Source organism: Dicentrarchus labrax, unplaced genomic scaffold (genome assembly GCF_905237075.1).
Source record: "Dicentrarchus labrax unplaced genomic scaffold, dlabrax2021, whole genome shotgun sequence".
NCBI lineage: Eukaryota > Metazoa > Chordata > Actinopteri > Moronidae > Dicentrarchus > Dicentrarchus labrax.
The window spans coordinates 3,660,581-3,679,876 of NW_026136711.1; the positions used below are offsets into that span (position 1 = coordinate 3,660,581).

Here is a 19,296-nt window from a genome sequence, read left to right on the forward strand (position 1 = left end):
ACACACCTCCACCACCGCCTGGAGAGAGAGACAGAGAGAGAGAGAGAGAGAGAGAGAGAGAGAGAGAGAGAGAGAGAGAGAGAGAGAGAGATTTTGATTTTTGGATCAACTTTATTTTCCGTTATTTTTCAAACAATCATCTGAACATAACATTTAAACATTCTTACTCCTCAGAGTAAATAAATAAATAAATGAATAAATAAATAAATAAATACCTCATTCACATGAGCACATCTCCAAACTGCAGTGTGTGATTTTCCACACAACACAACACCTGATTAAAACACCAAACCTGCTGGAACGAGTCCAGATCTCCTGCTGCTTTGTAATAGTTAAAATCAATGAGGAGTCTGGACTTCATCATATTGGTACACATAGTGACAGGTTCAACAATAAAACCATCCTCCACCTTCCTCCTCCGGCTAAAATACACCGCCATCTTAGCCTGCCCTAAAACAAAGTTTAAAAGCTGGCATTTGTTCTTGTGTTGGCGTGTGTATTTAAAACCCAGAATAAAAAACTGCTTGGTAAAAACCTCTCCACATTTGGTAAAAACAGTTTGTAAAAACAGAAACAAGGGTAAAAGACGAAGACACTCATAAAAACAGTGAAACACAGTCTCTCTTTGGTCGCAGTAGGGACACTTATCCTCTGCTGCCGGGTTTATGGTGGACACAAAGGGAGTTCCCTGCTATGACCCCATGGAGGACTCTCCAGTGAATGTCTGCGTGTCTTTTGGAGAGTGGAGGTTTGTAAAAGGACCTCCACTCAGGTCTGGCTGCAGGAGCCAGCTGCAGATATCTCCTCCATGGAGTGTCAGGTCTCTTGTTTAGTTTTGTTCTGTTAATTGCTTTCACCAATATTTTGTAAAAAGTTTTCCCTGTGGTGCCATCCAGTGGTGCGAGGTGTGTACATTCCATTAAAATCCCAGAGCAGTCTTTAAAATCCGGTGCCAGGGAAATGGCAGGGGAAAGGATCATCAGTCACTGTTTGATTAAAAGAGGAGTTTAAAAGCAGGCGGTCGTGTCCTGTGAGTCTCTGTTTCCAGTGTTCTAAGAGCTTTTGTGTTACTCTCTTTGACGTCAGTCCCAGCCGGGCAGCGAGGCCAGAGGGGGTCATCCATCCGGGGTCCAGTCAGTGCCACCACCTGTCCCAGAGTAACAACCCCCGCAGTCTGCAGTCTCGTGGCCAGACCCCGACCTGCCCAGCTGGGAAGGTCCAGACGGGTCCCCCCACAGGACCGGCTCTTGGAGGATCCAGTACAGGGAGTCCACCTGCCCCCTCCTCTCTTTCCTCAGCAGGTTCCACACTCTAAAAACACTTTTATAAAAAGCAGGCAGGGTAGATGTGCTCATGTTTGGTATGTTCATTAAAAACAAATTTAAATCATGACCCAGGCTGTTAAAACCCTGCAGAATGCAGCGGGACAGGGGTCTCCACAGAGTGTCCTTTGGTCCGGTCAGTAATCTTTGAATAAACTGGAGGCGGAAAGCCGCGCCCCTGCTGGCCAGATGGACCAGGCCTTGCCCCCCCTCCTCTTTTGGTAAAAACAAGACACTCTGTGGGACCCAGTGCAACTTGTCCCAAATAAAATCAACTAAAACCGACTGAATTTTTGACAGGAGAGGAACCGGAGGATCGACACAGGCCAGCCGGTGCCACAAGGAGGATGAGACCAGGTTATTGGCTATTAAGGTTCAGCCTCTGTACGACATTTTTGGGAGTAGCCACCTCCACTTCCCCAGCCGACCTTTTACCTGCTCCAGGACATTGTCCCAGTTTTTATTTTTGTCCCCCAGGAAGACTCCAAGGTATCTGAATCCTCCTTTTTTCCACTGTAGGCCACCGGGCAGCCCGAGCCGCCCCCCCAGCTCCCCTCCCACCATCAGAGCCTCGCTTTTCCCCCAGTTCACTCTAGCAGATGAAATAAAACCAAAGTCTTTCACAGTGCCAGTTAAAATGTCAATATCTCGTTGTGAATTAACTAAAACAATGAGATCATCTGCGTACACAGACAGTTTAAAAGACACGGGACACTGGGGGAAGCACACACCTGTAAGTTTATCTCTAAGTTTGTGGAGCAGAGGCTCGATGGCTACCGAATATAACATCCCAGAGAGAGAGCAGCCCTGCCTTACCCCTCTCTGGATCCCAAATGGTGCGCTCAGCCCGCCGTTAATTTTCAGAACACTCGCGATATCACTATAGAGAACCCGGACCATGGCTATGAAACCAGGGTTGAACCCAAAAGCAGCCAGAGTCTGCCACAGGTACTGGTGTTCAACCCGGTCAAAAGCCTTTTCTTGGTCTATTGAAATCAGACCAGTCTCTATGCCCAATGAACTGGAGAGCTCCAAAATGTCTCGAATTAAAGTGACGTTGTCACTGATGAGCCTGCCGGGCACACAGTAGGTCTGGTCAGGGTGGATGATGGACGCCATCACCTCTCTCAGTCTAAGGGCCAGAGCTTTGGACAGGATCTTATAATCCGTGCACAGCAATGAGACCGGCCTCCAGTTTTTCAGTTCCTGCAGGTCTCCCATTTTTGGCAGCAGGGTTATTGCGGCCCTCCTGCAGCTCAGAGGCAGTCAGTTAACGAGAGGGGAGACGGGAGTGAAAGTGTCTTTGATAACCACTCCCCTCTCCACCACCTCGCCAACCTTAGCCGTACTGTCTAAAAACAATACAATGGCCCCGTTCATGCGTGAGGCAGACCTCACACAGTCATACCCGACCACCTCTCCCACAGCCAGCCCGACTTCCTCCACCGAGCACTGCACCGCGGGGAACAGCTTGATCGCATGTCTGCGAGTCAGCTTCTCAAACTCTGCGGGTACAGCCTCCGCCACCGGCATTGTGCCACACAGAGCACGCTGCCCTCACAAACAATTACACACACACACACACACACACACACACACACACACAAACAAACAAACAGCACTTTCAACAGAAAATAATAAAGTAATAACTCATAAACACACTCACACTGAAAAAAAAGAGAATAGTTTTCTCAAAACTTACGAAAAGTTGAAACAAAACCAGAAACGCTCTCAGCTACTCACTCACACACCATCTCAGAGAGAGAGAGAGAGAGAGACTGGTGTTCCTCAGGGTTCTATCTTTGGTCCTCTGTGGTTCACTGTGTGTGTCTGTGTGTGTGTTCTCTGACCTTATATGGGCAGTCACAGTTCCGGTCCGTTCTCCCATAATACATCAGGTGTGACTTGTTGATGATGCGTACGATCAGCTGATGCTGGACGGCGCCCCTGACAACGCCCGGCGACCAGACAGGAAGGAGTCACGCAGCTCCGCCACCGTCACAGCCGAACGCCGTGCTGTCGACACACACACACACACACACACACACACACACACACATTTTGAATCACAATCACAATTTAAATATTCACCTTTAATAACTTATTATAAAATTTAAATAAATTAATTTCAGACATTAATTAGTTTTTTTTAATGTACTTACAACTTTCCCTTTTTATTTATTTGCCAATTTGACTTATTTATTGTGAATATATGAAGTAATAACATCACTCTGCTACAATTATTGATACCTATAATAATAACAATAATAAAGTCATATTTCACACTGACAGTATCTCTACCTTCCTCCTCCTCTTCGTCTCCACCCTCCTCTTCTTCCTCAGTGGGCGGGGTTTCCCTCCACACCTCCCCACTGTAGTCCACATTGTTCCATAGAGGGAGAAACACCATCCGACTGGCTCTGAGGGGAACCAGAGGACCTGAGGGATCCATCAATCAATCCATCAATCAATCAATCAGTCAGTCAATCAGTCCCTATCTCTGGTTTGGGTTAATAATCAATAATCTCTGACCTGCAGGTTCTGATGATCCAAACCAGGGCAGAGAGTTCCGGTCTGCTTCGACCCTCCTGCCTCCCTCCTCCTCCTCACCTGGAGCTCCTCTTGTGACCTCCGCACTCAGCAGTCGGTAGCTGCAGGAGCAACATCGTTAAACCGGGTCGACAACGTCACAGCGACACCGTCTGTCGTCCTCACTTACCTGTCTCTCTCTCCGCAGGCCCCGGGGCATTCTGGGAGCTGAGCGGCCATGGCGGGGGTGAAGGCGGCGTTGCGTAACATTGAGCCAGGCTGCAGGACGTTTCTCTCCACGAGCCGGTTCAGACCAGGATCCAGAGTCACACGAAGCCTGCAGTCCCCGTCACTCAGTGTGACGTCATACAGGTCGTCACCTGGAGACATCAACACAAACCAGTAAACATAAACCAGTAAACATCGACACAAACCAGTAAACATCAACACAAACCAGTAAACATAAACCAGTAAACATCGACACAAACCAGTAAACATCAACACAAACCAGTAAACATAAACCAGTAAACATCGACACAAACCAGTAAACATCAACACAAACCAGTAAACACAAACCAGTAAACATCTACACAAACCAGTCAACATAAACCAGTAAACATCGACACAGACCAGTAAACATCGACACAAACCAGTAAACACAAACCAGTAAACATCAACATAAACCAGTAAACATCATCACAAACCAGTAAACATAAACCAGTAAACATCAACACAAACCAGTAAACATAAACCAGTAAACATCAACATAAACCAGTAAACATAAACCAGTAAACATCAACATAAACCAGTAAACATCGACATAAATCAGTAAACATCGACACAAACCAGTAAACATCAACACAAACCAGTAAACATAAACCAGTAAACATCAACATAAATCAGTAAACATCGACACAAACCAGTAAACATCGACACAGACCAGTAAACATCAACACAAACCAGTAAACATAAACCAGTAAACATCAACATAAATCAGTAAACATCGACATAAATCAGTAAACATCGACACAAACCAGTAAACATCGATATAAACCAGTAAACATCAACCTGTTTGTTTGTTTATTTGTTTGTGTCTCACCGTTGAGGACAGCCTGAGCAACCTGTTTGTTTGTTTGTTTGTTTGTGTCTCACCGCTGAGGACAGCCTGAGCAACCTGTTTGTTTGTTTGTTTGTTTGTTTGTTTGTGTCTCACCGCTGAGGACAGCCTGAGCAACCTGTTTGTTTGTTTGTTTGTTTGTTTGTTTGTGTCTCACTGCTGAGGACAGCCTGAGCAACCTGTTTGTTTGTTTGTTTGTTTGTTTGTTTGTTTGTTTGTGTCTCACCGCTGAGGACAGCCTGGGGGAAGTACACTGATGATCCGAGGTCTCGGCTGTATCGCTGCAGGTCGACCACAGACAGGAAGTCCCTGCAGACGGCGGGAGAGGACGAGGACGTCTACGGGACAAACACACAACAACAACAAAAACAACAACAGGAAATAAACCTGCTGACTGATGAGTTTGCTTCCTGTTGGATCGTCCAACAGTATAAATGTTTGTATTGTAAACAAACACAACAACAGGAAACAACAGCAGTTTCAGTGTAAAGGTTCTTCACAATAAAAGCATAAAATATAAACAACAAAACCGTGAAGAACAACAGAGAATATAAAAATATAAAGTAACAATAAAATCATATAAAATAACAATAATATCTTATAAAATGAACAATATCTTATAAAATAACAACAATATCTTATAAAATAACAATAATATCTTATAAAATGACAATAATATATAAAATAACAACAATATCTTATAAAATAACAATAATATATAAAATAAAGGATAAAATGGAAAATTACCCAGAAGTTAAATGAATGTAAACAACGTGAAGGTTTGGTTTACAACAACAAACAACAATAAACAATCATGTAAACATTGGCAAAAATAACATAAACATTGATACAATGGATTAATAATTGAATATATTGAATCAGGCTGTGAAGTATCAGCACTGACAGGTTAACTCTCTCTCACTTCAACCAAACTCCATTCAAATATCTGATGATTTAAGTTAATTGGAATTAGCGGCGGACAGAAACTAATCGATAACACCGCCGAACTACTTTCTACGGTTTTATATCAGATTCGGCTCAACCAGAATCCACTCAACGGCGACTCCTCAATAGAATATCCTGTGTTTTTTTAAACGAGTCACATCGGATAGATTGAGGAGGAACGATCGATCCATTGTAATATCCAGAGATTTATTATTGATTAATTAGTTCTTTGCAGCGAACAGATTGTTTAAAAATGTGTCCAAAGTTCTTATTGAGCGAACACTTTGGGTTTTATTCAGCAGGTTGAGCGCTGGAGCTGATAAACAAAGCGACGTTAAATCGGCTGATATTTGAATGGAGTCTGGTTGGCGGCGCAGCGCGGCGGGCTCAATCAGCTTCCGGATACAACGCCGATAAATCGATAATCAATCATCGGGAGGTCAGAGCTGACAGTGAGGCGGGTCAGACCTTGCTGGTACCGGAGCGGGTCAGGGTTCTGTGGAAGACGCAGCCAGTCGCCGCCATGTTGGACAGACAACAACAGTGCGGTGCATTGTGGGAGAAAAATAACTGAAGTCAATATTGATCATAAAGAGCCGATTGGGTATCAATAATACATAATTCACACTGTATGATCATTTGTTGTCAGTCAGGCAGAATAAACAAACAAACACATAAATAAATAAATAAATACTGTATATATATATATATAATAATATATAATAATAATAATATATAATAATAATAATAATATAATAATAATATATAATAATAATATAATAATAATATATAATAATAATATATAATAATAATAATATATAATAATAATAATAATAATATAATAATAATATATAATAATAATAATAATAATAATAATATATAATAATAATAATAATAATAATAATATATATATCATCAGGAAGTTTGATTATTTCCTGTGAATATTGATCAGAGATGAGTGTTCCTGATATATTGATCCATTCTCTGTATTTTAATATTCTTCTTTCTGACTGATTCTCTGATTATTGATCGATCAGCTGTTTGAACTGGAAACTCTTCCAATAAAAGTTTCAATCACACATTAAAATGAGTGTGAGGTGGAAGAGAGACTCAGGAAGCTCTGCAGGGTTGAAATCAGCCTCGAGCTCCTGTATCAATTATCATATTGATTCCAGTCGTTGTCTCACACAGACGGACTTTTATTGTATTTAATGTTGTGTTACGTTTACATCACGTTTAACTGTCAGCAACAATAAAGTCATTAAACAGGATAAAGACAGAAATCAGATTCAGTCTAAAGACTTTAACAGAATAAAAAAGATCCATTCAATGAGAAATCAATTCTTTTATTTAGAGGAAGTCATTTCATTTCTAATTTCATCAACAAATATTTCCCACAGTGCCGAACAGACGACATAAATAACCCATAAATAAAACACTGTATTAAACCAGTGAATCTCCCAGAAAACAACACGGAGATTAAAGCAGATTCATTTCATACGACTGAACCGACGTCAGAGAACCCGTCACATTTAAACACCAACAACCTCCAGCAGCAGCAGGCATTATGGGAAATGAGTGCGTCTCCACCTGCAGCTGATAACCAGTGTGTGAAATACATCATACACAATAAACCCTGAACACAACCGACTGACAACCGTCACACAACCTTTACTGTCGGGTTACAAATGAATGTTTATGTATCTGCTGGCAGCTGTTACGCTGATTCGGTTTTCTCTTCTTCATAAAACAATAAAACTTATTTTACAGAAACTCATCTTGTAGACAGTGAAAGCTTTAACGACACATTAACTTCACTGTGTGACCTCAGTCTGATACATTAATGCATTTTCCAGGACAACAGAGATTATTTCCAGGATCTTTGGTCATTTTAATCATTTTCCAGGTGACTGGAAAACTGGTTTCTAAACTTCCAGGTTTTCCAGGATCCTGGTGTTAGCGAGGTAGCTAGCAAGCTAGTACAGTACAGTAAAGCTCTGTAAAGTTCCAGCAGACAGAAGCCCTTAATGTCTTAACAAGACTTTTATTGTGAAACATTCGCAGGAATTTGTGTTCAACTGGGACACCTAGTGGTAAAATGTGGTATCACCGTTCAGTATTTGGCTTAATATCAACGTATTAAAATCTTTACATCGTCCTTCCCTCGTTAGAAAAATAAAACTGGAGTTAAAAGAACTTCTGCTGCACTCAGACGTGGATTCAGACAGACAGACAGAGCGGGACAAACAAACAGAACGAGGAAGTATTGCTGCTAAAGGAAGGATTTAAATATATTAAATTAAATTATTACAAGTAATTTATTAATTATTAGCATCTTGTTGTTTGCTCCCTCTGTAAATGATTTCACACAGGAAGACAGAAACTTTAATATTTTAACTTCCACCGTTGTCGTCTGTCAGAATCCAGATGAGCGCCTTCGTTTAGTCTTTGAGTGTCACAGTTATCAAACTCATTGGAGCCGATGGCGTTCCCTCAGCTTCGTTTACGCTGTCGCTGACACACTTGTGGTTCTTCAAACTCGAGAGCCAAGTGAAGGATTTATCGCAGATGTCACAACTGAAGGGTTTCTCCCCCGTGTGGGTCCTCCAGTGCTGTCTCAGATGTGTCTTCTGTGTGAAGGTTTTATCACAAAGTGGACAAGCAAACGGTTTCTCCCCGGTGTGCGTCCTCATGTGCTGGGCCAGCGTGTTCCTCAGAGCGAACCCTGTGCCGCACACGGAGCACGTGAACGGTTTCTCTCCCGTGTGACCTCTCAGGTGCGACCTCAGAGTCGAGCTGCGTGTGAATTTTGCGTCGCAGAAGGAGCAACAGAAGGGTTTCTCCCCCGTGTGGATTTTCATGTGCCGCTCCACGTCCAGCTTCCAGTGGAAAGACTTTTTACAAACGGAGCAGCTGAAACATTTCCTCTCTGAGTGAAGCATCATGTGCGCCGTTAGCGAGTCCTTCCGGTGGTAACTTTTCCCACAAACCGAGCAACCGAAGGATTTCGCTCCTGGCTGCGGTTTCGTGTGCTCCCGGCGGTCGTCAGTCTCAGGTGACGTCTCCTCGTGAGCAGCGCAGTCCTCTCCGGTTCCTGTTTCCTCTGCGTTCTCCTTCTGTCCAGTCGGACGTGGCGAGGACCGGCGCCCCGCACACGGATGGGTTCGGAGCTGCGACTGCCACGTGAAGCTTTTTCCACACACAGTGCAGCCGTACGGTTTCTCCCCGGTGTGGAGAACCATGTGGTGTGTCATTGATATCTTCTGTCTGAATCCTTTACCGCAAACTGAGCAACTGAACGGTTTCTCTCCGGTGTGGATCCTCATGTGCGTCTTCAGGTAGGAGTTCCTGCTCAGCTGTTTCCCGCACTCAGAGCAGCCGAAGGTTTTCTTCACAGCTTTACATCCGCTGTTGTTTTTCTGAAGCTTTAAACCCGACGGAGGTTTCCCGCTCCTCCTCCGATCATCAGTCTCAGCTGGTAAATCCTGACCTGGAGCCAAGTTCCCGGCTGGTTGTGGTCCTCCGAGGTCCTCTCCATCAGCTGCTGTCTCCTGCTCAGCCTGGCTGTGACGAAGCAGCGAGGGAGGAGGTTTCTCTTCATCTTCTTCAGTCTTCACAGGGACCGCAGGGAATATGAACTTAATGTCATTAGTCTCTGGTTCCTCCGGTTCCTCTTTAATGTCCGGTGGCTCTGGTGAGTCCTCCTGGTCCAGACAGGGGTTCATCTCCTGCTGCTCGGAGGGAACAACTTCTTTATTCATGGACGGCTGCCGGACGTCTGTGAGGACAATATGATACAGACACAGGGTTCAGAAACATAAAATAAAAACTCTGATAGTAAAAAAATGTTCAATTGAAGATAAAAGTTATTATACAAAGTCTAGATTATGAGATAAGAAGTTATATTATAGTTTTATTTGAGTGTTAGGGCCAGGTATTATTTTTTGGGGGGAAATTACGAGAATAAAGTCGTAACATTGTGAGAATAAAGTCGTAATTTTATCTTCCCACTGCGTTAAAATGAGGAATGTTGAGCATCTTGTGAAGTTATACTTTGGTATCGGTTTCACAAATAAGGAAATACTTAATCAAATTATTATTATTATTATTATTATTATTATTATCAGGACTTTGGAACGATTGTACTAACGACTGTTTCTACTTGGAAGAAAGAACCACACAGACTACATTATTCTTTATTATTACGACTTTATTCTGGTAATTTCCAAAATTGTGTTAATTTATTTTCCCTCTTAGTGTGGCCCTAATACTCTGTTTACTCTGGTGACGGAGTACAAGCATATATAATATATAATATATATAGAGGGAGCACAGTAAACGGGAGGACAACAGGAGGACAACAGGAGGACAACAGGAGGACAGTAAACGGGAGGACAACCGGAGGTTATGTAGTGATGAGTTCAGTGACCTGCGTCCAGCAGCTGCTGCAGTCGCTCGTTCTCCGCCGTTAACCGGAACACTTCCTGCTCGTACTCCGTTATCGTCCTCTCGAACAGCTGCAGAGTTTCCTCAGCGGCCACCGTCAGCCTCCGGTTCACCGAACACCTCAACATCTGGATCGAGTTCATGTTCGATAACCTACAGCTCCCCGGTAACTCTCTCTCTCCGGTGACTCTCTCTCTCCGGTAACTCTCTCTCTCCGGTGACTCTCTCCGGTAACTCTCTCTCCGGTGACTCTCTCTCTCCGGTGACACTCTCCGGTGACTCTCTCTCTCCGGTAACTCTCTCCGGTGACTCTCTCTCTCCGGTGACTCTCTCCGGTAACTCTCTCCGGTGACACTCTCTCCGCGTCTACTTCCGGATAGCGAGCTAAGCTAACGTCATTAGCTCCGTGTTAGCTTCGTTTAGCATTCTCCGCTAACAGGAAACGCTGCTGCGGTGAAACGTCCGGAACCAGTTAAACCAGTTTACCGACACACATTGGTTCTACTGGTTCCCTCCTGCGGTATCAATACACTGTATTGATTATAGCTAACGGACAGAGTGTGTTAGCTACAGGAAGTACACGTGTGTCTGATACCGCCTTCTTTACGGATTTTCAAAATAAAAGTGACCAAACGTTTTTGTGTCTCTGGCAGAAATTAGAGAAATAAAAACACATTTATTTTTATTGTTGATTGACACCAATATATAAAGAATAACATGATCAATCTGTAATTATTTTTATTATTAAAAAAATATTAATATTAATAAATAAAAAGAAATAAAGAAATCATTTTAATTGAATGAATAATGTGTAGTATTTTATATATTTTTGTCTGTAATTTCTACCTCACCATACAGAATGTAAATGTCTTTGTATCAACATAAACCAATATAAACAGATATAAACCGATATAAACAGATATAAACAGATATAAACAGATATAAACCAATATAAACAGATATAAACAGATATAAACCGATATAAACCGATATAAACCGATATAAACAGATATAAACAGATATAAACAGATATAAACTGATATAAACAGATATAAACAGATATATAGGTAGTGCAGTAACTACAGACTCATTTATCAGATATATATTATATATAATACATATTCTGTATTTCTGATTGTTTACAACTGAAGAGTCATTAAGAATAAAATAATCCTCAAATATCATTTTTAGATGTTTAACCAATTAAATGTGTTTAAATTGTAACATTTATGGAAACTTGTTCTTAGAATAAGATTCTTGTTTTATAAATAAATGATAATCAATCAAATCTCTGTTATAAAATGTTAAAATTGCTGTTACAAGTTGAAGTTACATAAATGATGACGTAGCTACAGGGTGTGCATTGTAACAGTTTATGGTTGTATAATCTTTAAGTTAGAGCGACACTGAATTCTGTCACAAGATAAAACATTTATAAGTTTAGAGGGCAGAATAGATCCCAAATAAAACAATCCTGAGTCTTAATATTAGCACAATAACTGGGGATCAAATCAAAAACTTAAACTTAAGTTAGGTGTATTCTTTAGAAATCAGCAGTAGGTTGCACATTGTACACGCTGCTGGCAGATATTTCCTGTGATTTTACAGTATTTTGGCTCAGTGCAGGACACAAATATAAATAATTAAGGCATAAATTAAGAGATGATCCAGTCCAACAGAACCCGACACTGAAGAGGAGCATCATCTCCAGGCTTCACTAGGATCTCTGACTGGTCTGAAGACAAAACACAAAGTGGTTCATTGATTTCTAAGAAGACTTTTTATTGAGAGCAGACTGAATTCAATCAGAACTTTATTTATAAAGCACCTTTGTGCAGAACTGTAATACAAAAAGATTAAAATATATATTGGATTAAGGCAAACTGGTCCCAGTGGACTCAGTTACACATTGTAAGTTACTGTCACAGATTGTAATGTGGGAACCGAGGATACATCACCACTCGCCAACCTGACTCAGGAGGAGGAGAGAGGAGACGAGTGAGGCCAGCGTCTCCACAGCAGGCCACATTCACTCATTCATTCATTCATTCATTCACACATTCATACAGTGATTCAGCATCAGGAACAGTTTGGGGTTCAGTATTTTGCTCAAGGACACTTCGACATGCAGCGGGAGGAGCCGGGGGATCGAACCAGCAACCTTCTGATCAGTGGACGACCCGCTCTACCTCCTGAGACACAGCCAGATATATATGTATAGAAGCTGAATACACAAATATCAGAGAAACATTATAGAGCTACATGAGACCAATCAATCAATCAATCAGTCAATCAATCAGTCAATCAATCAATCAATCAATCAATCAATCACAGTATGGACTGCAGGTTCATTCAGACGATGAAGAGAGGAAACACTGAAAGCTGAACGTTGACATTCTCTTCCTTTGAGCCCCTTCAACAAGATCAATAATCAAAGATTGATCAACAGACCAATCAAACAGATTGATCAGCCATCAGAGGAGTTGGATCAATGGAGCTGCTTCTGTTCCTGGTTCTCCCTGCAGAGGAGACAGAGGACAGTCAGACACAGACAGACACAGAGACATCTGACCTCTGACCTGTATCTACAGTACTGACCTCTGACCTGTATCTACAGTACTGACCTCTGACCTGTATCTACAGTACTGACCTCTGACTGTGAGCTGCACTGTTTTCGCTCTCAGTAAGTTTCCCCTGCTGTAGACGTTGCAGCCGTATCTTCCTGTGTCTCTCTCTTTGGGGGATTTCAGGGTCAGACTGAGGTCTCCAGTTTTCAGCAGGTCTTCCTTCATCTCAGTTCGGTCTCTGTAATCCTGGTTCTGTATTTCAGGCTGATCAGAACTGTTCTGATACACATGGACTGTCGTTGTGGGTTTGGGTTCAATGCGGACCCACTCCACTGTAGCGTCCTCAGGCAGGTCAGCTGTGGTCTTGAAGGGCAGTTGGACAGACTCCGCCCCCTCCTCCACCTCCACCTGACAGACTGAGAGAACAACAAACCCCAACATCAGCTGTACAGACAGCAGCAGCAGTTTGCAATAACTTTATTGACTGATTACAAAGTTGTAGAGAACCCTGAAGGACAGAACCAGATGAGAGCAGCAGGTAACAGGGGACAGAAATATAGGAACTAAAAGCAGGTTTTCAAGCTGTTGGACATGTTGTGATTTTCTGTCCATGTGCTGCTTCACAGTAATGTCTCATCTCAGTGTTGAACTGCTGTCTGTTGCTCAAATGTAACAGTGAATTAATCTTAGTTCCACACAGCATTTCAAACACAGGTTCAACATCACTGATCAAACAAATGTCTCATTGTTTCTGTAGCAACACATTCACTCACAGCATTTCTACTGTTGGGACCACTGGGACACAAAACAGGAAGTGGAGCATTTCTCCACATTGGTATCTCCGATTGACACCAAGCTTGGGTCCATAGTTCCCCATGTCTTCCTTAGGCATCATGCACAAGGTGGTGCTCTTTAAAATGAATGAAGTTTATATCTCCGCATCGTCAAGTATGATTGAAATTAAACTTGGTACGATGCCTGCCCATGGTTCCCTGAGGCTCACTAAAACGTGTGTCAACAATCCGCCACTAGGTGTCGCTCTGGTGGCATGGTAAATCACTGTGCGGAGACCGTAATAGTTATGAATATGAAATTCACAGTGCACGTGGAGAGCAGTGCCTGAAGCTCACATACCAAAAATCTTGTTTGTTGTGTTTGTAGCGCCCCCTACTTTATTTTAAAAAATCAGCCCCTACGCCACGTTTCACCGATATGTATGAAACTCAGTAGGCACGTTTAGAATGCCGGGACGCACAAAAAAGCCTCTTGGACCCATACCCCAAACCCCACGGGAAGTCAGCCATTTTGATTTTGATTTTCACTTTCGGCAAACTTTTCGCGTTGTATTTGAACAAACTCCTCCTAGGGAATTAATCAGATCTGCTTCAAAATGGTCAGTACAGTCAAAGTATCTTGTTGATTAAAAGTTGTGCTATTTGTGCATGTATGTCGAAGGGCGTGTCAAATTTGATTGAATCGAAAGTCAAAACTGTGATGCTATTTCCGGCATATGAGGGCTTCTATTTTAACTAACTCCTCCTACAGATTTTATCAGATTGACTTCAAATTTGATCATTGCAATCTAAACACATTGATAATCAAAAGTTGTGCTATTTGTGACTGACTGTGACTAACCGCGTGCCCGTTACGACGTGTCGAATTCCGCCGATTGGCCATAAAACAGCTAGTACTTAGATCTTCAGTGTACATGATCCAATCTCAATGAAACTTCACGTTTGATAACAGACCCACCCTGAACACGTTTACATGACAATATTCAGATATAGTGATAGCGCCACCTACTGGCAACAGGAAGTAAGCGCTGCACGGCGACTTGTATCTGATTTACGTGAAATTTTCATGTTTTGGTCCGCACGTGTTAGGCCTGCATGTGATGCGGCCGCAGCACGCCCCTAGTTGCGCGGAGTGCGAGGGCCCGTTCATCGCTGCTTGCAGCTTTAATTCATTTAATTACTGATCAGAATTCCAAACTAATAGTTTATTGTATTTAATCAGACTGAATCAATCAATTATTGTCTATTGATTCCCTTCGTTAAGGCTGGTTCCCAGAGGAACTTTAATGTTATTTTCTTCCTCCATACTGGAGCTCCACTGACTGTATGGATCCATCATCATCTGCTTCTATTGTAAATCTGTGTGTTGTCTGTATAATTATGGGATATTTGGTTGTTTTCCACAATAAGAACTAGTGGGAGCATATAGATGGTGAATGAAGTGGACCCAGAATGGACCCTTGGGGAACTCCTGCTGATAGGAGTTCAGTTAGTGGCTGTGCCAGAGAGTCCTTCAGTTTCCATCTGTCCAGTAATATCTTGTGTTCAACTGTGTCAAACGCAGCCTGAGATCCAGCAGGACCAAGACAGAGACTTTACCACAGTTTGCATTTAATACGGCTGAAAACATTATGAGCCAGAGAGCTAATGCTATGCTACGAACCAGAGAGCTAATGCTATACTACCAGCCACAGAGCTAATGCTATGCTACAAGCCATAGAGCTAATGCTATGCTATGAGCCACCATTATGCTACAAGCAAGAGAGCTAATGTTATGCTACAAACCAGAAAGCTAATAATGATACAATTTTTAAAGCACTGACCTTTGACTTGTATCTACAGCACTGTCCTTTGACCTGTATCTACAGCACTGACCTTTGACCTGTATCTCCAGCACTGACCTTTGACCCAGAGCTTCACTCGTTTCTTCATCAGGATCTTTCTCTCCCCGTTGTAGACAGTGCAGGTGAAGGTGTCAATGTCTCTGTATGTGGGGTATTTCAGGGTCAGACTGAGGTCTCCAGGTTCCAGCAGGTTTCTCTTCATCTCTGTTCGGTCTCTGTAATCCTGGTTCTGTTCTTCAGGCTGATCAGAGCCGTTCTGATACACATGGACCTTCCTGTTGTCACTGTCCCTCCACTCCACTGTGACGTGCCTTAGCAGGTGAACTGTGGTTTTGCAGGGCAGCAGGACAGACTCCACCCCTGAACCCACCTCCACCTGGTAGACTGAGAGGACAACAAACCACAACATCAGCTGCACTGCAGAAAATCTATTTCTAAGTCAGTCAGATAATCTGATATTTAGATTTAAAATCTAGTGGGACTTGTTTTGAGTGTGAACTGATGATCTAGTGCTCACTATGGAAGGCTGTTTGACTGAATTTAAGTAAATGTCACTTGTCTTAATGAGCAGTTTGATCTTATTTGGAGTTATTTTTAGCTACAGGGACACATTAGCTACAGGAGCTCCAGTATGCTTTGACACTTTAAAGGGACACTTCACCCATTTGCATTAAGCTTTGTATCATTAGAACCACAGTCATATTTTTGAATGGTCGTGCATCATTCCCTCACTTTCCCTGAGAGGGAGAAATAAGGACTTTAGTGTGTCACTTCCTGCTTCCAATGATGTACAAATCGTCATTCTGCGTCATTGGAAGCAGGAAGTCTGATATCTCTGTAGAGGGGGTGAGACTACAAACACTACTTCCTCATTATTTTTTCACTCACGCTACAGCCCTATTACCGATCAGTGGGTGGGACTTCACCTGCAGAAACTAAAAAATGAAAGAAATGTCCAGCTCCAGATGGCCAGTACTTCGGCACTAAGGAGTTGAGGACGCTCAGGAGGAACTATAACTGTCATTGTTAACATATTTATTTTTGTTGTTGTTGATATATTTCTGTAAATAAATGGTTCATACTAGGGGTGGGTAAAAATATCGATACGGCGATATATCGCGATACTTTGCCGCCCGATACAATATCGATTTTTCAACTCCAAAGATCTTTTTTTTTTAAGAATAATAATAACAATGTTGGCTTCAGGTGGATGCTACATTGTTTGGAGCCGCGTTACAAAATACCACAATGCGGCTACATGGTGAACACAGCTGTGCGCAGGATGCATGAGGAGGTGAAGAAAGTCGTGAAAACATCTCTTAGCGCTGCACAAAGAGTTGCCTTGACGTGTGACGGATGGACGTCCAGAGCCACACAGTCGTATGTGGCTTCTCAGCGTGCACTAAAGTTGCCAGCCGTCCAGCGCTTGCTGGGAAGAGTGAGGCGGATTACCAACTTTTTCAGACGCAGCGCCATTGCCAGTCATGTCTTGAAAGAAAAACAGAAGTTGCTGAATCTGGAACAGCACAAACTCAAGACCGATGTGGTCACCAGATGGATTAGCGCACATGACATGCTCCAGCGCTTCCTGGAGCAGCAGCCGGCAGTCACTGCTGCCCTGCTGTCACATGAGGTGAGGAAGAATGAAAAAGATATCAGCACTGTCAGTGAGGCCGACATTACAGCTACAGAAGAAATAGTCGCTGCTATGAAGCTCATGAAGATTGCTACTGTGGTCATGGAAGAAGAGAAAACTCCCACACTGTCAGCAGTTGCACCAGTCCATGCCCACCTGATCCAAGAACTCCAGGAGAGCCCAGGTGACTCTAACATGATAAAAGAGATCAAAACTGCCATATGCCAGGACCTCAAGAAGAGGTACTTAGATGAGCAGAGGGAGACTCTTCATGTGTGTGCAGCTCTGGATCCCAGATTTAAGACCTTGCTGTTCTTGACTGAGGATGAACGCCAGACCGTCTATGATAGAGTCACCACAGAGGCTGCAAGGACCCAAGGGCCGTTTCAGGTGAGCTAGACTATTAGACTGCTTTCAAATATTCTTTCAATATTTTTCATAGACAGTCAATACAAATATTGCATAAATATTTTAAAAAGCATAAATACTAAAAGTTTAAAATACATAAACACTGGTGATGGTGAATGTTAGTAAACATTAATATTACATGAACAACAGATTATGTCAGCATTTAATTGTAATTTATTTCATTTGAGCTTATTTAATTTACTTAATTTCATGTGATGCTGTTTTTCAGCATGGAGGAGCTGGAGAGGATGTGACAGGTGAGCCAGAGACTGATGGAGAAGAGGAGGAAGATGAGGATGCAGGGCTGGAGGTCCTAGGTGAGGAGGACAAAGGGAGCAGCCAAGGTCTTGAGGAAGAGGAGAGCTTTGCAGTACTGTCCACGTCTAAGAAGAGATCCAGGGATTCTTGTGGCCTTGCGGACCTTCTTGGTCAAACATACACCTCAGGTCAGTATAGGAAGGACCCCCTAATGTCAATAGTTAGTTTTAGTTCTTATCCCTGCAGTTGAATATTTGAGCCTCACTGTGCTGAATGTTTGTTCAGAGTTTGACACTAAAAGAAGTGTAAAGTTTATTTCCTCTCATTTAAAAAAACAGATTCCTCAGAGCGTAATGTACATTACTCTGTGCTTAAAGTTTCATATTACACTTATGTTAGTTTGATATTTGTCCAATATTCAAGTTACACATGCACAAATCATCTTCTAAGGAGTGTGGATTTGATCTGTAACCAAACTGCACATACTTTTTGCACCATGAATCTCCAACATTAAACTGTAGCGAAAAAAGGACTTTGGGTGGTCTTAAAGAAATCGCTAATTTTTGTGATCACTGTTCCAGGGGCTGCAAAGAAGTTGAAGACGCCAGAGAACCAGGCACAAGAGGAGATGGGAAGATTCAAAGAGACTGCTCCGATGCCAATTACAAAAGGGGCCAATCCACTGAACTGGTGGAGGGAGCACGAGTGCGAGTATCCTCTCCTGTCAAAACTTGCAAAGAGGTATTTGTGCATCCCTGGAACAAGTGTCTCCTCTGAGAGAGTTTTCTCTACTGCAGGGGACATTATCACCGCACAGAGGAGTGCACTCACCCCAGAGCACCTTGATCAGATTCTCTTTCTAAACAAAAACCTAAAAACCAAAGAAGTCAGGTACAAGTTTTAGGCCTATCCATGTGTCTGAATGTTAAGGTTTACTATTGTATTTATTTTGTTTACAAGAAGACTATGTACACTTTATTTTCCTCATAATTTTCAGCTCAGTGTGTTCAGAGACAAGCATGTATGTAATATGTATGCACATAGGCATTTTATTTTCATATGACCTGTTCAATTCAGGTAAAAGTTTTAGGCCTACCAATGTATCAGAATGGTTTACTATTGTATATTTTGTTTACATATATACATTTACATTATTTTCATATGACCTCTTCAGTTCAGTGTTCAAACAGTGACAATAGGAGAAACATTTATTATTATTTTATTATTTATTATGTTTGTACATTGTCACTCAGGGTACATTATCCTTTTTCATTTTATTTTCAGTATTTATTTCAGTGAATTTCATGGTAATTAATAAAATGGAGAGGCTGTTTTGAATGAAATAGTTTTGACTCAATTTGTCCTCTGATCAATATCATCTGATGTACATATACAGGTACTTGTGTTTCGTGATATCGCGATATCGTGAT

The 19,296-nt window shown here is 42.2% G+C and overlaps 3 protein-coding genes and 1 pseudogene across 15 annotated transcripts in view; 1 reads left to right on the forward strand and 3 right to left on the reverse strand.

Moving 5' to 3' along the window:
* Positions 1–6,455, reverse strand: part of LOC127371991 (RPA-related protein RADX-like) — a 15,930-nt pseudogene extending 9,475 nt beyond the window's left edge.
* A 783-nt stretch (positions 6,456–7,238) lies between these two features.
* Positions 7,239–10,938, reverse strand: LOC127372002 (gastrula zinc finger protein XlCGF57.1-like). Its single transcript, XM_051415345.1, has 2 exons — positions 10,343–10,938; positions 7,239–9,691 (listed from the first exon to the last, which is right to left on the reverse strand). The coding sequence occupies exons 1-2, from the start codon at positions 10,500–10,502 to the stop codon at positions 8,355–8,357; spliced, it is 1,497 nt and encodes a 498-aa protein (XP_051271305.1). The 5' UTR covers positions 10,503–10,938; the 3' UTR covers positions 7,239–8,354.
* Positions 10,939–12,120: 1,182 nt separating this feature from the next.
* The window catches only part of LOC127371983 (uncharacterized), a 40,578-nt gene continuing 33,402 nt past the window's right edge, over positions 12,121–19,296 (reverse strand). For 11 of the 13 annotated variants that reach the window (XM_051415272.1, XM_051415280.1, XM_051415278.1 and 8 more), the window contains 3 exons: positions 15,622–15,948; positions 13,010–13,342; positions 12,121–12,878 (listed from right to left, as the gene is read on the reverse strand). In XM_051415272.1, coding sequence (XP_051271232.1) covers positions 12,814–12,878; positions 13,010–13,342; positions 15,622–15,948 — 725 coding nt within the window. In that variant the 3' untranslated portion in view covers positions 12,121–12,813. The remainder of the gene's footprint in view (positions 12,879–13,009; positions 13,343–15,621; positions 15,949–19,296) is intronic. The other 2 variants (XM_051415273.1, XM_051415279.1) reach the window with 2 other exon arrangements.
* Positions 17,255–19,058, forward strand: LOC127372026 (E3 SUMO-protein ligase ZBED1). Its single transcript, XM_051415395.1, has 3 exons — positions 17,255–17,590; positions 17,838–18,054; positions 18,448–19,058. The coding sequence occupies exons 1-3, from the start codon at positions 17,273–17,275 to the stop codon at positions 18,768–18,770; spliced, it is 858 nt and encodes a 285-aa protein (XP_051271355.1). The 5' UTR covers positions 17,255–17,272; the 3' UTR covers positions 18,771–19,058.